The sequence below is a fragment of the Pogona vitticeps genome, chromosome 2, assembly GCF_051106095.1.
Source record: "Pogona vitticeps strain Pit_001003342236 chromosome 2, PviZW2.1, whole genome shotgun sequence".
Classification (NCBI taxonomy): Eukaryota; Metazoa; Chordata; class Lepidosauria; order Squamata; family Agamidae; genus Pogona; species Pogona vitticeps.
The window spans coordinates 30,412,204-30,434,234 of record NC_135784.1 but is presented as its reverse complement, the minus strand read 5'-3'; the positions used below and the strand labels follow the sequence as shown (position 1 = coordinate 30,434,234).

Here is a 22,031-nt window from a genome sequence, read left to right as displayed (position 1 = left end):
ATATTCCCACAGCTATAAATACTCAACTATCCAACAAACAGCAACAGAGCATGGACAGAGTTCCTACTCCAGTCCTCTGAAGAAGCCGGCCACAGAGATTGGCAAAACGTCAGGAAGAACAACCTTCAGAACACGGCCAAAGAGCCCAAAAAACCCACAACAACCATCATTGTGTCTTTTCAACCTGTATTTTGTTGCAGCACTTTGTTGCAAGATGCACCTGCGCTTGAGCAAGGGCACTTTTATGATCTTTCCTTGCTCCTCCCCTTGCCCTTCTGGCTGACTGCAAAGGACAGAAGAGGACTGCAAGGTCAGGAGGACAATGGGGCCCTGATTAGAGTGCTCCCTAAGTCCTTTAGCAACTCATTAATCAAATTTGTAACTCCTGAAAAGGTTAGCTGATGCAATTCTCTGGGAAACTGAAGCCTACAGCCTTGACCTTTTAATTCCAACTGACCTTTGGACAGGTCTGTTTTTAATCCTGTTTTAGACCCCATTCTGATCCCCCCATAATTTTAAACTTACTGGCTTTAGAGTTTTTAGAACTTTGGCTAGAGTTTAAATCTAGATTTTAAATTTCAGTCTAGTTTAAGCTTTCGGCACTAACCTGTGCCCCCCCCTTCTTTTATCCTATTCCTGTTGTACTTGGGCTCCTGCTCATGAGGAGACTCTGGTCCTAATCAGAGTAGACCTGCTTAGCCCTGAGCTGTAATTCTCTGCAGGAACAGATCCCTGTCCACTTCCTGCCTTGCTCCTTTTCTTATCTCCACCTGTCTTGAGCCCTGTGTCCTACTTACTGTCTTTTTAACCTCTCTCAGGGGTTAAATGAAATACTGTACACTTAAACATTTCATTTCAACCTGTTTCTTTATGTCTTATGAAGTGGACATGTCCACAAAAGCTTACATTAAAGTACAGTATAATGGTTAGTCTTTTAAGGTGCCACAAGTTTTTATCTTTTTTTTTCTTGTCTTGTCTTGTTTCTTTGGATTTTGCCTGATATTCTTGCACAGGCTAATAGGGCTACCACTTCAAAGAAGTCTGCCATCCGTTTGTTTCTTCTCTCTATATTGTTTCCACCTTCATTCTCTCCTGGTCACATAGTGTCCTTCCATTAGGAATTCAGCATTCCTAATTAGGGTTTCTCTTGGATTTCTTTAAACTTCTGGAAGAGATCGCTTGTCTCCCCCCACCCCCACCCCGTATGTTGTTGTCTTCTTTTCTCTGTGGTTTTTATGTTCCTTTTAAAAAACCTATGTGGAGTTACCTAAATAAACATAACATTGTCTTTCTTTATTTCCATTTATATAATCTGGCTTTGACCCAGGCAGAGGACCCCCTATCCAGATAAAAAGTGGGGCACAGTTACCTGGTGCTGACTTAGAATGGCCTTCGAGGTGAAGGTGCCATGTCTCTTCATCTAGCTCATTCAGATAATTAAAAATCTCTATGCATATAAAGAAAAAAGTGGGTTTGGGAGGGAGGGGAAAAATTGAGACCAAAAACGTTAAATCACAAAACAGACCAAACAAACCACCCGCATAACAACAAAAAAGCATACCAACCCACTTCAGCTGAAAAAAGACCCCTGGTCCAGGTAAAAAGCCACACAGAGTTGAAATCGGAAGGCCAAGCTTTCCTAGCCCGAAAGGGTTACCCAAGGCCTTCAGTCCAATGAAGAACAGTCACAATTATCTCTGAGGTTACAGCAGAGTTCCTCTGGAGTGGCCCAAAGATCAAGGGGCTGCCCCTGAAGGCAAGCAAGGACTACGGGATGGTCTAGGCCGGGCTTCCCTACAGCAGCTTCCTTGGATTTAAGAAGAGTTGGAGTTACTGCACTCCTCTCTCAATCCACTAGAGGGCAGTCAAAGTCTAGAAAAAGAGACCTTATGACAGATGAGCACAAACCGAACCATGAACCACAAAACCTGATAAATTAGACTGGTTCCTGGTTCGGTTTGCCAACCCAGTGCAGGAATCCTATTTTGGCAAAGCAAAAGAAAGCCCCAAACTTTTTTCTCTTTGGCATTTCATTTGTTTCAGCAAAATGGATGCCCACCTGCTCCTTACCACTGCCCTTGTCACCTCCACCGACCTGCCCTTGCCCCTGCTGCCTTTGCCACCATCGCCGCCACCATCAGAGGCAGTGGGCCAATTTCCCTTCCTGCAACTTCTACGCATGTGCCCACCTATCGCCTGAGCAGCGAGCACATGTGCACTGGCTCTGAGAAGGAAAGCTGGCTTGCTGGCTCTAAAAGTTTCCCTGCACAAACTTTTTTTAAAAGCCCTGAACCATAACAAACCAGTTTTCTAGGTGGTGCCCATCTACAGACCTTATCCAAAATGTAGAGTAACTAATATTTCCTTCATCCCTGGATCCGATTCCTTCACACCATCACTGTGCAGTTGTATTCTCCCTCCCATATTTCACACTCCCCTTACCTTCCAGGTTTCTGAAGCGCAGTTCCTCCTGATCCCTGTTCTTGTTCAGATAGACATCAAGGACTTCATTTTAAGAGGCACGTGTTCGAAAGACATGTCAAGAAAGAGGACAAACACGTTATACAGTGATTTCACTCATTTTGGAAACAGTCATGAACACTCAACTGAAAGCTCCACAGATTCTGCAGAGAATGTCATTGGCATCACAGCCTCGACATTATTCTCTTTACATATCTATCATGTACTTTTACAAGAAAAGACTAACATTAAAAATGTATTATGTCGATGTTGAATGGCAGATGAGCTGTTTTGGATCTACATGTTTTGTTGCTGCGGAAAAGCAGCCCATTCATCTTGCAATCCAATCCTAAACTTTCCTATGTAGAAGCACCACAGAAAAGAGTGAAGTACATTCAGGTGCAGCAGAAAGAAAAATATCTCCTGTGCTGGCTACGAGGACAGGAACCCCAAATCCATTACTATGGCTTGACTTTTAAAGGCCATGCGAAATAAATAAATAAACCACATGGGTTTGTGCTCAGGGCCAACCCTCCTGGGGAGCCTCTTCTCCAGCACACCTCCCATCCCTTGGTTGGATGCCACGACGCGCTCTACTTGCCCAGGAAGACGGTGAGCAGGACGAGGGATGTGGAGCAGGAAAACCTTGGGTGGAAATATGTATCTTGAAGATCTATTACTATGAACCAATCTCCCTGTGAAAGGACAGGGATGATGGTGTCGAATGTAACCATTCTGAAACATCTGGGATGGATGTAGTTGTTGAGGTTTCTGAGATCAAGGATGGGATGGAGGCCTCCATTTTTTTTGGTACCGTGAAATACAAAGAGTAGAAATCATTGTGGAGATGAGAAGGTGGTATAAATATACCAGATGGGCGGGATATAAATCAAATAAATAAATAAATAAATAAATAAATAAATAAATAAATAAATAAATAAATAAATAAATAAATAAGGTGGAACTGTAACGACAGCATGTTTTTGGAGAAGTGATTTCATCTCGGAGGGCTGATGAGTATGGCGTGTACTTGGTGTGACTGACTGGTGGAAGATGTCTGAATTCAATTAGGTAACCACATTGAATTATTGAAAGCACCCAGTGGTCTTTTGTGATATGAGTGCATGAGCTGAGGAGGGGGTGAAGGTGAGTTAGAAATGTATCGGAAACATGGACCTCGGGCTGGACGGAGTCAGGCCTATTGCTTTGACTTCTTCTGTGGGTGACGAAAGGATTGACGTCACTGAGGTTGTGATTGAGGCTGAAAGGTGGAGGTAGTAGAGGTGGACGGGACCAAAAAGGGTCTATCTGATGTCTGATTTCTGTATGGCTTGTATTGTTGCTGAAAATGTTGGTGCACAAAAGGCTGTTGACGCCATTGTGGACGTTGGTTATGGCATGTCTGCTCTGTGGCATATGAGCTGGCCGTTTTTTTTAATTTTATGGAGATTTTCGTTGAACAAATGGATACTGTCAAAAGGAAGGTCTTTGATATGGGACTTGGTATCATCCAAAACACCTGCTGATCGGAGCCATGCATGGCGTTGGAGGGCAACTAAGGTGGCCATAGCTTTGGAGGCAGCATTGGGTGTGTGCCTCAAGGCAATGTGCTGTTGCTTTGCTAATGGGGAGGCTTCAAGGTGAATATTGAGTGCCTCCGAATTAGCCTCCTCAGGGGCTGTTTGTAAGATTGGGAGAACTTTATTCCATAGTTGGCGATGGTATGCTCCCAACGCAGCCTGATAGTTGGCCACTCTCATTAGAAAGGATGTTAAAGGATATAGGTGTCTGCCCAATATATCTAATTTTCTTCCCTCTCTGTTAACTGGGCCATAGATGATTTGTTTCTGGCTCGGGATTGGTTTGATTCCACTATAATGGAGTTTGGAATCAGATGTTTCGCCATGAAAGACGTGTCTGCACCATGGGTTTTGTAATGATTCTCAACTCTCCTTGAAATTTGGAGGATAGTGGCTTATCCCATGATTCTTTGACTAGGTCAAGCATAGCTGGTATGAATGATAGGCTGAGTGAAAGGTCTTGTCCTGATTAATGTCATTGAATACCAAGTCCTGTTTCGGAGATGGGGGTTCCTCAACCTGGAGGGATTTAGGACAAGTTGTGAATACGATGTAAAGTCCTCAGAAGGAGAAGGAGGGTGGTTTTCTACTACATCCAATCCCAGAATAGGAAGATTAGAGGGAGACTCACGTGACACCTTGGAAGGCGGATTGTGATCCGAGGCCATTGAATCAGATGATGGTGATTGGCGTCATAATTTTGGCATCAGAGACCTTGCTGTGGACTCTGATGTATAGTTGTGGGCTTGACTGCTTCGGATGGAGCAGGAGGCGGACCCTTGTAGGTAGCGGTTACTGTAGCGAGGAAATGTGTTGTCGATGATGAAATTCAGCGACAATGGTAGAGGATTGTCAGGACAATTTCGGTGGAGGTTGGTCTGTTGTATGCACTGTACGTTTAAGCACTGACTTAGTGGTCATGAGAGTTTGGGAGGAAGACATTGCTTTCGGTGTATGGATCCGGTGCAAGTATCAAGGCGGAGAGGGTGATATGGAAGGGGAACGCCTAGGTTGATAGGGAAAGGCATATCAAACTCATTTAGGTTCCTTATATTGGTTTGTCTGTGTCTTCGTCATGATGGTATGGGTCATATTGAGTGTAATACGGTCCCAGTACTCAGCTCTCAGATAGTATCGAGAGGGTTCTTGGTAATAGTACTCCCTATGCAGTGGGTCATATTCCGCAGGGGAGAGATCTCTTTTCTTAGACTTGTGCTTACGAGGAGCGGACCTCTGTAATGACTCTGATCTGGAGAGTTGTATTGGTACTGCCCGCCCTGATAATGCAGGGCTAGAATGGGCCAAGGCCAGGTTGGAGGATACATCAGCCACTGAGAGGCCAGCGCTGGGCAACAAGCTCTCTGCTGAAGCAGGAGGTTGGCCTGAAGGAGAAATGGGTACATCTTCCCTCTCGAAGAGAGACTCAGGAGCATCTCAAGAGGACTCCTCTAAAATTGGCGAGGGGAAGAGTGTTTGAGGTGGATCTACAGAGGTAGGCTGAGATGATTTCTTAGCTTTTTTATCCTTGGTCTTATCTCCTTTCTTTTTAGATTATGAGTCTTTAGTGCGGGTCAAAGAAACCTTCAACACAGATGACAGTTTTGATTTCTACGCTGACTTGGATTGTTCCTTTTTGGAGAATGTGTCCTCGGGCTCAATATCGAGCGAAGAGGGTCCAATCTAGGAATAGAGGGTAAAGTAGATTCCATCTGGGCTGTTGGCAGGTGTAGAAACCTTTCCCAAAGGAAAGATCTTAATCGTTGTAAATGAAATTTCAAAGCCGGTTTTCTGAGTTTTTTTTACACTCTGGGAGGATTGTGTTTGGTATTGTTCACCCAGGCAAAATAAACAGCGATCGTGGCCATTAGAAAGTGGTATCTGATTTGTGCAAAGGATACAATGCTTAAACGGCCTGGGGGGCATAAAAGAAGGGGGAAGGGGGGAAAGGAAAAACGAAAGTAACTGGGTAAATAGAATAAAATGTGGAGAAGAGTAAAATGGATAGAACTCACAGGGAAATGTCAACTGAAAACTAGTAGGCTGTGAAGGCATAAAGTTGCTCTAGGTTATCGAGATAGTTCTAACCTAGGTGCGGCTAAAAGGAATTGAGGGGACTTCTGATGGGTGGAGAATGCGCTCCATAGAGGAACGTTCCACTAATCACATGTCTTAAAGCTCTGGAAACTTCCAAGAGGTCCTGATCAGGTATGCTACAACCCAATTGTGTGCATTCACAGAGGCCATGAAGAAGAACTCCTTTGTATTGCTATGTAGCTTTATCTCTCTTCTTAAAATATGTGAAAGTTATTCTGGCTTGGATCCAGACAAAGTTTGCCATGCTTGGTTCTTTGCCAGAATGACTGATAGGGACATAGGCTACCTTTTCACATCAGATTCAGTGGACGTGTATTTGACTAGGTTATGGTGCAATCTTCTGCCTGTTGGAGTGGACCTCCAGTCCAGGATGGCTAATCCTTCATGAGGCAGGAGAAGAGCTCAGAAAGGCCTTTAAGCAGCACACTTTTTAAAAATTGTAGTGGCTTTTGTTTTTCAAGAGAGGAAGCAATTCGTGCCACGTGCCTTCATTTAGATTGCTCAGATAATTAAAGATGTCTACACATATAAAGAAGAAAAAAAAGGAAGGAGAAGCAGACCTAAAATGTTAAAACATAAAACAGCACAAGAACCACCAGTACAAGAAAAAAGAGGTGTACCAACCCACTTCATTGAAAAAATGGCCCCACAATATCTGAGAGAAAACAAGAAAATAGTAAGATACAGTGAGGTTTTAAATTTTGATGGTTCTATCAAAACTCAACAAGAGTTAGTAGGTCAAGGCGTTTAAATGAATTGCGATCACAATTATTATCAAGGTTTCCTAAAGATAATCAACAGGGCTTTTACTTAGAAAATACCCCCTTTGACAGATTTCTTCTAGAATCAGAAGGAAAATGTATTAAGCTATTATATAATTTTCTGTTAGATTTTGAAACACAAGATGAAGTGGTAAGGCATATATGATTAAATGGGCACAGAATCTAGGACATAATATTGAACTGGATCAATGGGAACAAATTTGGAAAACAAATATAAAATTAACTAAATCTGTTGTATTTAAAGACAATATATACAAAATGTTTTACAGATGGTACATGACCCTCCACAACACTGGCTAAAATAAGCACCCAGATTTCAAATATATGTTGGAAATATAAACAGAAAGAAGGAACATTTTATCACATGTGGTGGATGTGCAAAGACGCCCAAAGAGACTGGAATACAGTGAATCAGATGCCACAAGAGATATTAGAAACTTCAATACCGATGGTACCAGAACTATTCCTACTAAATATATTGCCAGATATACTAGACTCTGAAAAATCACATTTAGCTATTCATATTATAACAGCAGCAAGAATAGTTTTTGTGAAATACCGGAAGGAACGTAGAACACTGCAAATAGAGGACATACTATCAGATTGGCTAGAGGCAAAAAAGAAAAAAGGCCATCAGAAAATTTGGTCACAATTATATACATGGTTACAAGGTAGATAGAATAGTGGACTGATACATAATTATCTGTATGGCTGCAGAAGAAACAGAATAAATGATGGATAAAGACTATCAGCTACATCAGTGGTTCTTAACCTTTGTTACTCGGATGTTTTTGAACTGCAACTTCCAGAAACCCCAGCCAGCACAGTTGGTGGTGAAGGCTTCTGGGAGTTGCAGTCCAAAACCCCTGAGTAACTCAAGGTTAAGAACCAGTGAGCTACATAATCAATAATTAGAATAACAATATATCTGTCTGAATTTGATTTTTCTCTCTTGCTCACTGTTTATATTTCTTTCCATGTGAAACTATCAGTTGAAGAGAATGCATAGAATTACTATGAAAAAAATATTGATTTGTAACGTATCCGTTCAAATCCACCCCCTCTGAGGGTACCCTTATCCCAGCTGTCCCTTACCTTTGGTTGTCTAGTCGTTAAGTTGTGTCCGCCTTGTCGTGACCCCATTGACCAGAGCACGCCAGGCCCTCCTGTCTTCTACTGCCTCCCGAAGTTTGGTCAAATGCCCCTAACCTTACCCTACTTTTATAAGGAGAAAAAAAAGAAAAGAAAAAAGAACTCCCTATCCAAATAAAGAGCCTCACTGAGTTGACATTGGTAGGCCAAGCTTTCCAATCCCGAAAGGGTTGCCCAAGACTTTCAGTCCAATGAAGACCAGGCCCCTGGTCTTCCTGAGGTTGCAGCTGAGTTTCTCTGGAGTGGCCCAAAGATCAAGGGGCTGCCCCCCTGAAGGCAAGCAAGGGCTACGGGGTTGTTTAGGGCAGTGGTTCTTAACTTTTGCTACTTGGATGCTTTTGAACTGCAACTCCCAGAAACCCCAGTCAGGACAGCTGGTGGTGAAGGCTTCTGGGAGTTGCAGTCCAAAACTCCTGAGTAACCCAAGGTTAAGAACCAGTGGTTTAGGGCTTCCCTACAGCAGATTCCTTGGCTTTAAGAAGAGCTGCAGTTACGACACTCTTATCAGAATCCACTAGAGAAGAGGCAAACCCTAGAAAAAAAGAACTTATTTAAAATGTAGAGTTTCTTAGAATTCCTTCATTCCTGTCTCAGATCATACTTTTGCTGTGCAGTTGTATTGTCTCTCTCATATTTCACACTCCTCTTACCTCCATTGCAGCTGGTTTCCCCCTCTTTCCGTTTCTTTTCTTGGTGTTTCTTGATATCATTGAGTTGTTCTAAAGATTCACGTGTCCACAAGACATGTCCAAAAAAAAGATGCCCATGTTATACAGTGATTTCACTCATCACAGAAACAGTCAGGAACACTTAGCTGAGTAGACTACAGTTTGTTCAGAGAACGTCATTGGCATCATAGCCTGTACTGCTCATTATTCTCCTTCCATTTTTATCAAGCACTCTTAAAATTGGATAGCATTAAAAATGTTTATATTACTTGGATCTTGAATGGCAGATGAGCTCTTTTGGAACAGCATCTTTTCTAGCTGCAGTAAAGCCTAGAATACTGACTGAGAACACGGCTGTCCTTTCTGGTAGACCTGGTAGCATGTGGTCCATACATACATGTTCACTGCCCTGTTGGTTCTAAACAGGCTTTGGGCAACCTCTCTGGGGAAATCTGGAATCTAGAAAAAGTCTATTTATTCACCTGGGCTCAAGCCCCCTCCCCCCGCATTATTTCCTAAGTTTACTCTACCACATGTGATGGTCTTTTGGAGTAGATCATAGATCAATGCAGGAGGTGCACCTACCCATTCAACTTGCAGTCCAATGCTAGGCTGTGCTGTATAGGCACCTCAGAAAATACTAAAGCAGTGGTCCCCAACCTTGGGCCTCCAGATGTTCTTGAACTACAACTCCCAGAAAACTTCACCACCACTTCTGCTGGCCAGGATTTCTGGGAATTGAAGTCCAAGAACATCTGGAGGCCCAAGGTTGGGGACCACTGCACTAAAGTACATTCCAGAACAACAGAAAGGGAAGTTATCCTATGCTGGCTATGAGAAATGGAACCCCAAATCCAATACTATGGCATCACTATTGAAGGGCATGCAAAAAATTCACAAGGGTTTATGCTCAGGGCCATTCCTCTGGGGACAGGGTGTTTGTCTTCTCCAGCACACCTCCCTGCCTCTGTTTCTCCTGATTGGATGACACCACCTGCTCTACTCGCTCAAGCAAAAGGTGAGCAGGACGAGGGATGTGGAGGAGGAAAACCTTTGGTTTGCTTTTCTTGTCAGTTCTTTTTCTCGGGGGGAGGGGGGTCCTCTTTGGGTTTGGGGTCCTTTTGGGAAACCCAAAAGGCTCCACTACTGCTACCTCATTCCCAGCACTCTCTACCAGTCTATCCCGACGAGCCGTGATGTCTGAAAACTTTGCACTAAGCAGGCAAGTCACTGTGCAGTCCTCACAACCATCATAGACTCCTCACTCTATGTTCCTGACAATCAAATATCCCACGACGAGAAGCCCCATTCCTCCCTCCCCACAAGGAGTATCCTCCGTGCAAGTGGATACAGGCCCATCACCTGAAGAAGGTTTCCCTCTTGTCCAGATATGTGTCCTCCAGCCCGGAGACTTCCAAGCCCAGCAGCTGAGGAGCTGCTTGCCTGTGTGTAGAACAATGCCTGAAGGTCCTTGGAAGTCTTACTGTGGGCCCTCTCTGTCTCTGCTTCTCCCAGTCTGCAACCAAGACCTCAAGGGAGCGAAACTGTTCCCTGAGTTCATGGAGCTTCTTGCAACAAGGACACACCCATGACTTTTGTCCAAGAGTCATATAGTTATACATATGACTTTCAGTGCAAAACAAAGGATAGCCCCCAAACAACTAGTCTGACTGCATGTAGATATGTTTGTTGTTCTTGTTTAATCATTAAGTCGTATCCGACTCTTCGTGACCCCATGGACCAGAGCACACCAGGTGCTCCTGTCTTCCACTGCCTCCCAGAGTTGGGTCAAATTCATGTTGGTAGCTTCGGTGACACTGTCCAAACATCTCATCCTCTGTTGTCCCCTTCTCCTCTTTTCCCAACATCAGGGTCTTTTCTAAGGAGTCTTCTCTTCTCATGAGATGGCCAAAGTACTGGAGCCTCAGCTTTAGGATCTGTCCTTCCAGTGAGCACTCAGGGTTGATTTCCTTCAGAATTGATAGGTCTGATCTCCTTGCTGTCCAGGGGATTCTCAAGAGTCTCCTCCAGCACCACAATTCAAAAGCATCAATTCTTCAGCAGTCAGCTTTCCTTATGGTCCAGCTCTTACATCCATACATCAGTACTGCGAAAACCATAACTTTGACTATGTGACCCTTTGTCCGCAAGGTGATGTCTCTGCTTTTTAAGATGCTGTCGAGGATTGTCATCGCTTTCCTCCCAAGAAGCAGGTGTCTTTCGATTTCGTGGTTGCTGTCCCCATCTGCAGTGATCACGGAGCCCAAGAAAGTAAAATCTGTCACTGCCTCCATATCTTCCCCTTCTATTTCCCAGTAGGTGATGGGGTCAGTGGCCATGATCTTAGGTTTTTTTTATGTTGAGCTTCAGACCATTTTTGCACTCTCCTCTTTCACCCTCAATAAGAGATTCTTTAATTGGTTGTTGTGGGTTTTTCGGGCTCTTTGGCTGTGTTCTGAAGGTTGTTCTTCCTAACATTTCGCCACTCTCTGTGGCCGGCATCTTCAGAGGACAGCACAGATTCTTTAATTCCTCCTCACTTTCTGCCATCAAAGTGGTATCATCTTATATCTGAGGTTGTTGATATTTCTTCCGGCAGTCTTAATTCCAGTTTGGAATTCATCCAGTCCAGCCTTTCACATGTGTTCTGTATGTAAGTTAAATAAGCAGGAGACAATACACAGCCTTGTCACACTCCTTTTCCAATTTCCCAGTTGTTCCATATCTAGTTCTAGCTGTTGCTTCCTGTCCCACATATAGATTTCTCAGGAGACAGATAAGGTGGTCTGGCACCACCATTTCTTTAAGAACCTGCTATAGTTTGTTTTGGTCAACACAGCCAAAGGGTTTTGCATAGTCAATTAATCAGAAGTAGATGTTTTTCTGGAACTCTCTGGCTTTCTCCACAATCCAGCACATGTTAACAATTTGGTCTCTAGTTCCTCTGCCCCTTAGAAATCCAGCTTGTACTTCTGGGAATTCTCGGTCCACATACTGCTGAAGCCTACCTTGGAGGATTTTGACCATAACCTTCCTAGCTTGTGAAATGAGTGCAATTGTACGATAGAGCATTCTTTGGCATTGCTCTTCTTTGGGTTTGGTATGTGGACTGATCTTTTCCAGTCTTCTGGCCACTGTTGAATTTTCCAAACTTGCTGGCATATTGAATGTAGCACCTTAACAGCGTCATCTTTTAAGATTTTAAATAGTTCAACTAGAATGCCATCACCTCCACTGGCCTTGTTGTTAGCCGTGCTTTGTAAGGCCCACTTGACCTCACTCTACAGGATGTCTGACTCAGGGTCAGAAACCACACTATCTGGGTTGTCCGGGACATCCTGATATTTCCGGTATACAGTGGGGTCTTGACTTGAGAACTTAATCCATATTGGAAGGCGGTTCTCAAGTCAAAAAGTCTGTAAGTCAAGTCTCCATTGACCTACAGTGCATGAAAACCGATTAATCCCGTAACAGGCCATTTTGGTTCCATTTTGGTTTTTTTCTGGTCTGTAAGTCAATTCTCAGGCTGCTAGTCAAACCTAAATTTTGCGGCCAGAGAAGTCTATAACTCAAAAAGTCTGTAAGTCAAGCCGTCTCTAAGTCAAGGGTCCACTGTAATTCCTCTGTGTGTTCTTGCCACCTCTTCTTGATGTCCTTTGTTTCTGTTAGGTCCTTATCATTTTTGTCTTTTATCATGTCCATCTTTGCACAAAATGTTCCTTTAATATCTCCAATTTCCTTGAACAGATCTCTGCTTTTTCCCTTTCTATTCTTCTCCTCTATTTCTTTGCAATGTTCATTTAAGAAGGCCCTCTTGTCTCTCCTTGCTATTTTTTGGAAGTCCCCATTCAATTTTCTGTAATTTTCCCCATCTCCCTTGCATTTTGTTTCCCTTCTCTTCTCTGCTATTTGTAAGGCCTTGTTGGACAGCCACTTTGCTTTCTTGCATTGCCTTTTCTTTGGGATGGTTTTTGTTGCTGCCTCCTGTACAATGTTACGAGCCTCCATCCATAGTTCTTCAGGCACTCTGTCCATCAAATCTAGTTCCTTAAATTTGTTCTTCACTTCCACTGTGTATTCATAAGGGATTTGGTTTAGATTATACCCGAGTAGCCCAGTGGTTTTTCCTACTTTCTTCAGTTTAAGCTTGGGTTTTGCTATAAGAAGCTGATGATCAGAGTCACAATCAGCTCCAGGTCTTGTTTTTGCTGACTGTACAGAGCTTCTCCATCTTTGGCTGCAGAGAATATAATCAATCTGATTTCGGTACTGCTCATCTGGTGATGTCCATATGTAGAATTGCCTCTCGTGTTGTTAGATATTTGTTTAGAGCTTGCCAAACCTCTTCTCCAAGGAAGTGACAAGCAGTATCTGGAGCCCTGGCTTCCTTGCCCTGCTGCTAAACTCACACAGCTGCTAAACTCACTGTGCTTTAGCACAGTTATAACCAACTTCTACATGGAACATTTCGAAAAACAAGCCCTGGCTTCGGCACCCTTCACACCCACAGTCTGGTTCCAATATGGGGATGACACCTTCACAATTTAGAACCACAGCGAAGAAAAACTGGAAGAATTTCTAAACCATCTTAACAACATCCACCCAAATATTTAATTCACCATGGAAAAAGAAATAGAGGGCCAACTCCCATTCTTAGATGTCATGGTCATACAAAAAACTGACCTCCTATTGGGACACAAGGTCTACAGAAAACCCACCCACAGACCGCTACCTACACAAAAATTCCAACCACCACCCACAACAACAAAGACACATAATCAAAACACTGGTAAACAGTGCAAATCAGAACTGTGCAGCTCAATTTCTCAGCACCGAACTCAACCATCTGAATTGGGCCCTACAGGCAAATGGCTACTCCAAGAATGAAATCAGAAGAGCCATCAAACCGAGAAAACAACACCAAACTGAAGAGGAAAAACAGCCACCCACAAATAAAGTATTTCTGCCATACATCAAAGGGGTCACGGACCGCATGGGGAAACTTTTGAAAAAACACAACCTACAAACAGTATTCAGACCCACCGCAAAAATACTACAAATGTTACGGTCAGCAAAGGACAAAAGGGACCCCCTCACCACTGCAGGAGTATACCGGATACCTTGCAGTTGTGGACAGCTATATATTGGAACCCCAAAATGCAGCATTCACACCAAAATCAAAGAACATGAGACTAAAACAGACTAAAACAACCGAAAAGAATCAGCAGTAGCTGAACATACCCTAAAACAAGCTGCACATGAAATTCTATTTCAAAATACAGTGGTGCCCCGCTTGATAACAATAATCCATTCCAGCAAAATCGCTGTACAATGAAATTGTCGTCAATCAAAATAAAAAACCCAATTGGAATGCATTGAAAACCATTCAAAGCATTCCAATGGGCGAAATACCGTCCAGCGAAGATCCTCGTTAGGGCGGCCATTTTCTGCTCCCTGTATAGCAAGGAATCTGTCCCTAACACAGTGGGGAGCCATTTTGTACAACCGGCGGCCATTATGAAACCCCAAGATCAGCTATTTTCTGATCGTCGTTAAGTGAAAAATTGGTTCCCAAAGCAGGGAACTGATCATCGTCAAGCAAAATTCCCCCATTTAAACATCGTTTAAAAGCGATCGCAAAAACTTTATCATTAAGCGGATTCGTCGTGGAGCAGGGTAATCGTTAAGCGGGTCACAACTATACTGAAGTACTGGACAACATCAGTAACCACTATGTTAAGACTGCACAGGGAAGCCATTGAAATCCATAAACATAAACAGAATTTCAACAAAAAAGATGAAGGCCTAAAACTAAACGCGGCCTGGCTCCCAATATTGAAAACTACAGCCTGTAAAAGGTCAATGAACTCTAACCAGCCACAAGGACCAGGGAACATTGCACAAAAAAAGACCAGCTAACAACACCCATCAATCACAGTAACAGATAATCTCCCCATCCTGATCACAACAAAAACATGCTGATCACCCTATCTCCTGAAAAAAGACAAAAAAAATATTCCCACAGCTATAAATACTCAACTATCCAACAAACAGCAACAGAGCATGGACAGAGTTCCTACTCCAGTCCTCTGAAGAAGCCGGCCACAGAGATTGGCAAAACGTCAGGAAGAACAACCTTCAGAACACGGCCAAAGAGCCCAAAAAACCCACAACAACCATCATTGTGTCTTTTCAACCTGTATTTTGTTGCAGCACTTTGTTGCAAGATGCACCTGCGCTTGAGCAAGGGCACTTTTATGATCTTTCCTTGCTCCTCCCCTTGCCCTTCTGGCTGACTGCAAAGGACAGAAGAGGACTGCAAGGTCAGGAGGACAATGGGGCCCTGATTAGAGTGCTCCCTAAGTCCTTTAGCAACTCATTAATCAAATTTGTAACTCCTGAAAAGGTTAGCTGATGCAATTCTCTGGGAAACTGAAGCCTACAGCCTTGACCTTTTAATTCCAACTGACCTTTGGACAGGTCTGTTTTTAATCCTGTTTTAGACCCCATTCTGATCCCCCCATAATTTTAAACTTACTGGCTTTAGAGTTTTTAGAACTTTGGCTAGAGTTTAAATCTAGATTTTAAATTTCAGTCTAGTTTAAGCTTTCGGCACTAACCTGTGCCCCCCCCCCCTTCTTTTATCCTATTCCTGTTGTACTTGGGCTCCTGCTCCTGAGGAGACTCTGGTCCTAATCAGAGTAGACCTGCTTAGCCCTGAGCTGTAATTCTCTGCAGGAACAGATCCCTGTCCACTTCCTGCCTTGCTCCTTTTCTTATCTCCACCTGTCTTGAGCCCTGTGTCCTACTTACTGTCTTTTTAACCTCTCTCAGGGGTTAAATGAAATACTGTACACTTAAACATTTCATTTCAACCTGTTTCTTTATGTCTTATGAAGTGGACATGTCCACAAAAGCTTACATTAAAGTACAGTATAATGGTTAGTCTTTTAAGGTGCCACAAGTTTTTATCTTTTTTTTTCTTGTCTTGTCTTGTTTCTTTGGATTTTGCCTGATATTCTTGCACAGGCTAATAGGGCTACCACTTCAAAGAAGTCTGCCATCCGTTTGTTTCTTCTCTCTATATTGTTTCCACCTTCATTCTCTCCTGGTCACATAGTGTCCTTCCATTAGGAATTCAGCATTCCTAATTAGGGTTTCTCTTGGATTTCTTTAAACTTCTGGAAGAGATCGCTTGTCTCCCCCCACCCCCACCCCGTATGTTGTTGTCTTCTTTTCTCTGTGGTTTTTATGTTCCTTTTAAAAAACCTATGTGGAGTTACCTAAATAAACATAACATTGTCTTTCTTTATTTCTATTTATATAATCTGGCTTTGACCCAGGCAGAGGACCCCCTATCCAGATAAAAAGTGGGGCACAGTTACCTGGTGCTGACTTAGAATGGCCTTCGAGGTGAAGGTGCCATGTCTCTTCATCTAGCTCATTCAGATAATTAAAAATCTCTATGCATATAAAGAAAAAAGTGGGTTTGGGAGGGAGGGGAAAAATTGAGACCAAAAACGTTAAATCACAAAACAGACCAAACAAACCACCCGCATAACAACAAAAAAGCATACCAACCCACTTCAGCTGAAAAAAGACCCCTGGTCCAGATAAAGAGCCACACAGAGTTGAAATCGGAAGGCCAAGCTTTCCTAGCCCGAAAGGGTTACCCAAGGCCTTCAGTCCAATGAAGAACAGTCACAATTATCTCTGAGGTTACAGCCGAGTTCCTCTGGAGTGGCCCAAAGATCAAGGGGCTGCCCCTGAAGGCAAGCAAGGACTACGGGATGGTCTAGGCCGGGCTTCCCTACAGCAGCTTCCTTGGATTTAAGAAGAGTTGGAGTTACTGCACTCCTCTCTCAAACCACTAGAGGGCAGTCAAAGTCTAGAAAAAGAGACCTTATGACAGATGAGCACAAACCGAACCATGAACCACAAAACCTGATAAATTAGACTGGTTCCTGGTTCGGTTTGCCAACCCAGTGCAGGAATCCTATTTTGGCAAAGCAAAACAAAGCCCCAAACTTTTTTCTCTTTGGCATTTCATTTGTTTCAGCAAAATGGATGCCCACCTGCTCCTTACCACTGCCCTTGTCACCTCCACCGACCTGCCCTTGCCCCTGCTGCCTTTGCCACCATCGCCACCACCGTCAGGGGCAGTGGGCCAATTTCCCTTCCTGCAACTTCTACGCATGTGTCCACCTATCGCCTGAGCAGCGAGCACATGTGCACTGGCTCTGAGAAGGAAAGCTGGCTTGTTGGCTCTAAAAGTTTCCCTGCACAAACTTTTTTTTAAAAGCCCTGAACCATAACGAACCAGTTTTCTAGGTGGTGCCCATCTACAGACCTTATCCAAAATGTAGAGTAACTAATATTTCCTTCATCCCTGGATCCGATTCCTTCACACCATCATTGTGCAGTTGTATTCTCCCTCCCATATTTCACACTCCCCTTACCTTCCAGGTTTCTGAAGCGCAGTTCCTCCTGATCCCTGTTCTTGTTCAGACAGACATCAAGGACTTCATTTTAAGAGGCACGTGTTCGAAAGACATGTCAAGAAAGAGGACAAACACGTTATACAGTGATTTCACTCATTGTGGAAACAGTCATGAACACTCAACTGAAAGCTCCACAGATTCTGCAGAGAATGTCATTGGCATCACAGCCTCGACTGCTCATTATTCTCTTTACATTTCTATCATGTACTTTTACAAGAAATGACTAACATTAAAAATGTATTATGTCGATGTTGAATGGCAGACAAGCTGTTTTGGACCTACATGTTTTGTTGCTGCGGAAAAGCATCCCATTCATCTTGCAATCCAATCCTAAACTTTCCTATGTAGAAGCACCAGAGAAAAGAGTGGAGTACATTCAGGTACAGCAGAAAGAAAAATATATCCTGTGCTGGCTACGAGGACAGGAACCCCAAATCCATTACTATGGCTTGACTTTTAAAGGCCATGCGAAATAAATAAATAAACCACATGGGTTTGTGCTCAGGGCCAACCCTCCTGGGGAGCCTCTTCTCCAGCACACCTCCCATCCCTTGGTTGGATGCCACGACGCGCTCTACTTGCCCAGGAAGAAGGTGAGCAGGACGAGGGATGTGGAGCAGGAAAACCTTGGGTGGAAATATGTATCTTGAAGATCTATTACTATGAACCAATCTCCCTGTGAAAGGACAGGGATGATGGTGTCGAGTGTAACCATTCTGAAACATCTGGGACGGATGTAGTTGTTGAGGTTTCTGAGATCAAGGATGGGATGGAGGCCTCCATTTTTTTTGGTACCGTGAAATACAAAGAGTAGAAATCATTGTGGAGATCAGAAGGTGGTATAAATATACCAGATGGGCGGGATATAAATCAAATAAATAAATAAATAAATAAATAAATAAATAAATAAATAAATAAATAAATAAGGTGGAACTGCAACGACAGCATGTTTTTGGAGAAGTGATTTCATCTCGGAGGGCTGATGAGTATGGCGTGTACTTGGTGTGACTGACTGGTGGAAGATGTCTGAATTCAATTAGGTAACCACATTGAATTATTGAAAGCACCCAGTGGTCTTTTGTGATATGAGTGCATGAGCTGAGGAGGGGGTGAAGGTGAGTTAGAAATGTATCGGAAACATGGACCTCGGGCTGGACGGAGTCAGGCCTATTGCTTTGACTTCTGTGGGTGACGAAAGGATTGACGTCACTGAGGTTGTGATTGAGGCTGAAAGGTGGAGGTAGTAGAGGTGGACGGGACCAAAAAGGGTCTATCTGATGTCTGATTTCTGTATGGCTTGTATTGTTGCTGAAAATGTTGGTGCACAAAAGGCTGTTGACGCCATTGTGGACGTTGGTTATGGCATGTCTGCTCTGTGGCATATGAGCTGGCCGTTTTTTTTAATTTTATGGAGATTTTCGTTGAACAAATGGATACTGTCAAAAGGAAGGTCTTTGATATGGGACTTGGTATCATCCAAAACACGTGCTGATCGGAGCCATGCATGGCGTTGGAGGGCAACTAAGGTGGCCATAGCTTTGGAGGCAGCATTGGGTGTGTGCCTCAAGGCAATGTGCTGTTGCTTTGCTAATGTGGAGGCTTCAAGGTGAATATTGAGTGCCTCTGAATTAGCCTCCTCAGGTGCTGTTTGTAAGATTGGGAGAACTTTATTCCATAGTTGGCGATGGTATGCTCCCAACGCAGCCTGATAGTTGGCCACTCTCACTAGAAAGGATGTTAAAGGATATAGGTGTCTGCCCAATATATCTAATTTTCTTCCCTCTCTGTTAACTGAGCCACAGATGATTTATTTCTGGCTCAGGATTGGTTTGATTCCACTATAATGGAGTTTGGAATCAGATGTTTCGCCACGAAAGACGTGTCTGCACCATGGGTTTTGTAATGATTCTCAACTCTCCTTGAAATTTGGAGGGAGGATAGTGGCTTATCCCATGATTCTTTGACTAGGTCAAGCATAGCTGGTATGAATGATAGGCTGAGTGAAAGGTCTTGTCCTGATTAATGTCATTGAATACCAAGTCCTGTTTCGGAGATGGGAGTTCCTCAACCTGGAGGGATTTAGGACAAGTTGTGAATACGATGTAAAGTTCTCAGAAGGAGAAGGAGGGTGGTTTTCTACTACATCCAATCCCAGAATAGGAAGATTAGAGGGAGACTCATGTGACACCTTGGAAGGCGGATTGTGATCCGAGGCCATTGAATCAGATGATGGTGATTGGCGTCATGATTTTGGCATCAGAGACCTTGCTGTGGACTCTGATGTATTCATTCATTCATTCTTAGAAACCTTTATTGGCATTATATGGTACAAGGGAGTACATAGCACAGTTACATTCCAGTTCCAGGTAAAGGGAGGGGCAGGCAAGGGGTTGTAGTAGGTTAGGTTCAGGAAAATTTATGAGGGTTTGGGGTGGGGGGAGGTCTTCATAACAGTGAGGAGGAACTCAGCTACTTGACTGGTAATAGAAGTCGAAAAATCGCTCAGAAGTATGGGGGAAGGGTCAGGAAAAAAAGGGGAAAGGGAGGAGAGAAGTGGGCCTAGCAGCCACTTGCGAGGGATATTGTGAGTTGGACACCGAAGTAAAATGTGGTCCGGAGAATCGGGTTCGGATGCACAGAAATGGCACAGTCTGTTGGAACGAGGAGTTCTTGTAAATCTTCCGAAGTGGGCTGCAGATGGAAAAATGTTCAGCCTGGCAAGCATGAAAGCTCGTCTTTTTTGAGGGTTGGACAGTTGGTTAAAATAATTAAAGGGACGGCCGAGGGAAGGGGATAGGCCAAAAGCAAGAGGAGAGCAAATAGGGTTCATTTGGGAAAATAAGGTTGTGTATTCAAGATCATAAACACTGGACCTAATGGTTTGATGTGCTGAGTGGAGATTCATGTCGGCTAAGGTTTCGACAGAGAGAGATAATGAAGATAATTTGGCTTCTATAAAGTGGAACCACATGGAAGTAAAGGGGTCCTTTAATAAGTTTTGTAAGATTGAATCAGGGGGGGTTAGGAGGTGAATTCTGAGCCAGAACTTGAAGGTAATGGTCCAGGCTAGTGTGGAGGGTAAGTGGATACCCAATTCTAGGATGATGGTGGAGAGTCTAATAAGATTAGGGATCCCAAGGATTTTCCTGAGAAAGGAGGCGGCCACCTTGTCAATTTCAGAGTTTGCTGCCTCGATCCAGATTGGGACTCCATAGAGTAGCTGGGAGATTGTTTTAGAGTATAGGATTTTAATGGCAGCAGGGACATACTGATTGCCAGAGTGGAAGCGAAAACGGGAAATTGCACTGAGGGAAAGGGAGGAAGATGCAGTTACAGAAGTGCGATGTGGACTCCATGAATGCCGGAAGTGAAAAAGGATCCCCAGATATCTGAAGGTCTGAACCTGTTGGTATATGGAGTTACTCTGATGTATAGTTGTGGGCTTGACTGCTTCGGATGGAGCAGGAGGCGGACCCTTGTAGGTAGTGGTTACTGTATCGAGGAAATGTGTTGTCGATGATGAAATTCAGCGACAATGGTAGAGGATTGTCAGGACAATTTCGGTGGAGGTTGGTCTGTTGTATGCACTGTACGTTTAAGCGCTGACTTAGTGGTCATGAGAGTTTGGGAGGAAGACATTGCTTTCGGTGTATGGATCCGGTGCAAGTATCAAGGCGGAGAGGGTGATATGGAAGGGGAACGCCTAGGTTGATAGGGAAAGGCATATCAAACTCATTTAGGTTCCTTATATTGGCTTGTCTGTGTCTTCCTCATGATGGTATGGGTCATATTGAGTGTAATACGGTCCCAGTACTCAGCTCTCAGATAGTATCGAGAGGGTTCTTGGTAATAGTACTCTCTATGCGGTGGGTCATATTCCGCAGGGGAGAGATCTCTTTTCTTAGACTTGTGCTTACGAGGAGCGGACCTCTGTAATGACTCTGATCTGGAGAGTTGTATTGGTACTGCCCGCCCTGATAATGCAGGGCTAGAATGGGCCAAGGCCAGGTTGGAGGATACATCAGCCACTGAGAGGCCAGCGCTGGGCAACAAGCTCTCTGCTGAAGCAGGAGGTTGGCCTGAAGGAGAAATGGGTACATCTTCCCTCTCGAAGAGAGACTCAGGAGCATCTCAAGAGGACTCCTCTAAGATTGGCGAGGGGAAGAGTGTTTGAGGTGGATCTACAGAGGTAGGCTGAGATGATTTCTTAGCTTTTTTATCCTTGGTCTTATCTCCTTTCTTTTTAGATTATGAGTCTTTAGTGCGGGTCAAAGAAACATTCAACACAGATGACAGTTTTGATTTCTACACTGACTTGGATTGTTCCTTTTTGGAGAATGTGTCCTCGGGCTCAATATCGAGCGAGGAGGGTCCAATCTAGGAATAGAGGGTAAAGTAGATTCCATCTGGGCTGTTGGCAGGTGTAGAGACCTTTCCCAAAGGAAAGATCTTAATCGTTGTAAATGAAATTTCAAAGCTGGTTTTCTGAGTATTTTTTACACTCTGGGCAGGATTGTGTTTGGTATTGTTCACCCAGGCAAAATAAACAGCGATCGTGGCCATCAGAAAGTGGTATCTGATTTGTGCAAAGCATACAATGCTTAAATGGCCTGGGGGGCATAAAAGAAGGGGGAAAGGGGGGAAAAGGAAAAACGAAAGTAACTGGGTAAATAGAATAAAATGTGAAGAAGAGTAAAATGGATAGAACTCACAGGGAAATGTCAACTGAAAACTAGTAGGCTGTGAAGGCATGAAGAAGATCTAAAGCACATAAAGTTGCTCTAGCTCGTCGAG

The 22,031-nt window shown here is 43.7% G+C and overlaps 1 protein-coding gene across 1 annotated transcript in view; it reads right to left on the bottom strand.

Annotated features, from left to right (window-relative positions):
• The window catches only part of LOC110069876 (uncharacterized), an 86,969-nt gene that overhangs the window by 47,447 nt on the left and 17,491 nt on the right, over nt 1-22,031 (bottom strand). The window contains exons 5-9 of the mRNA XM_078386113.1: nt 17,196-17,258; nt 16,122-16,199; nt 8,719-8,787; nt 2,443-2,505; nt 1,370-1,447 (exon numbers count right to left, since the gene is read on the bottom strand). Of these exons, the coding sequence (XP_078242239.1) occupies nt 1,370-1,447; nt 2,443-2,505; nt 8,719-8,787; nt 16,122-16,199; nt 17,196-17,258 (351 nt within the window). The remainder of the gene's footprint in view (nt 1-1,369; nt 1,448-2,442; nt 2,506-8,718; nt 8,788-16,121; nt 16,200-17,195; nt 17,259-22,031) is intronic.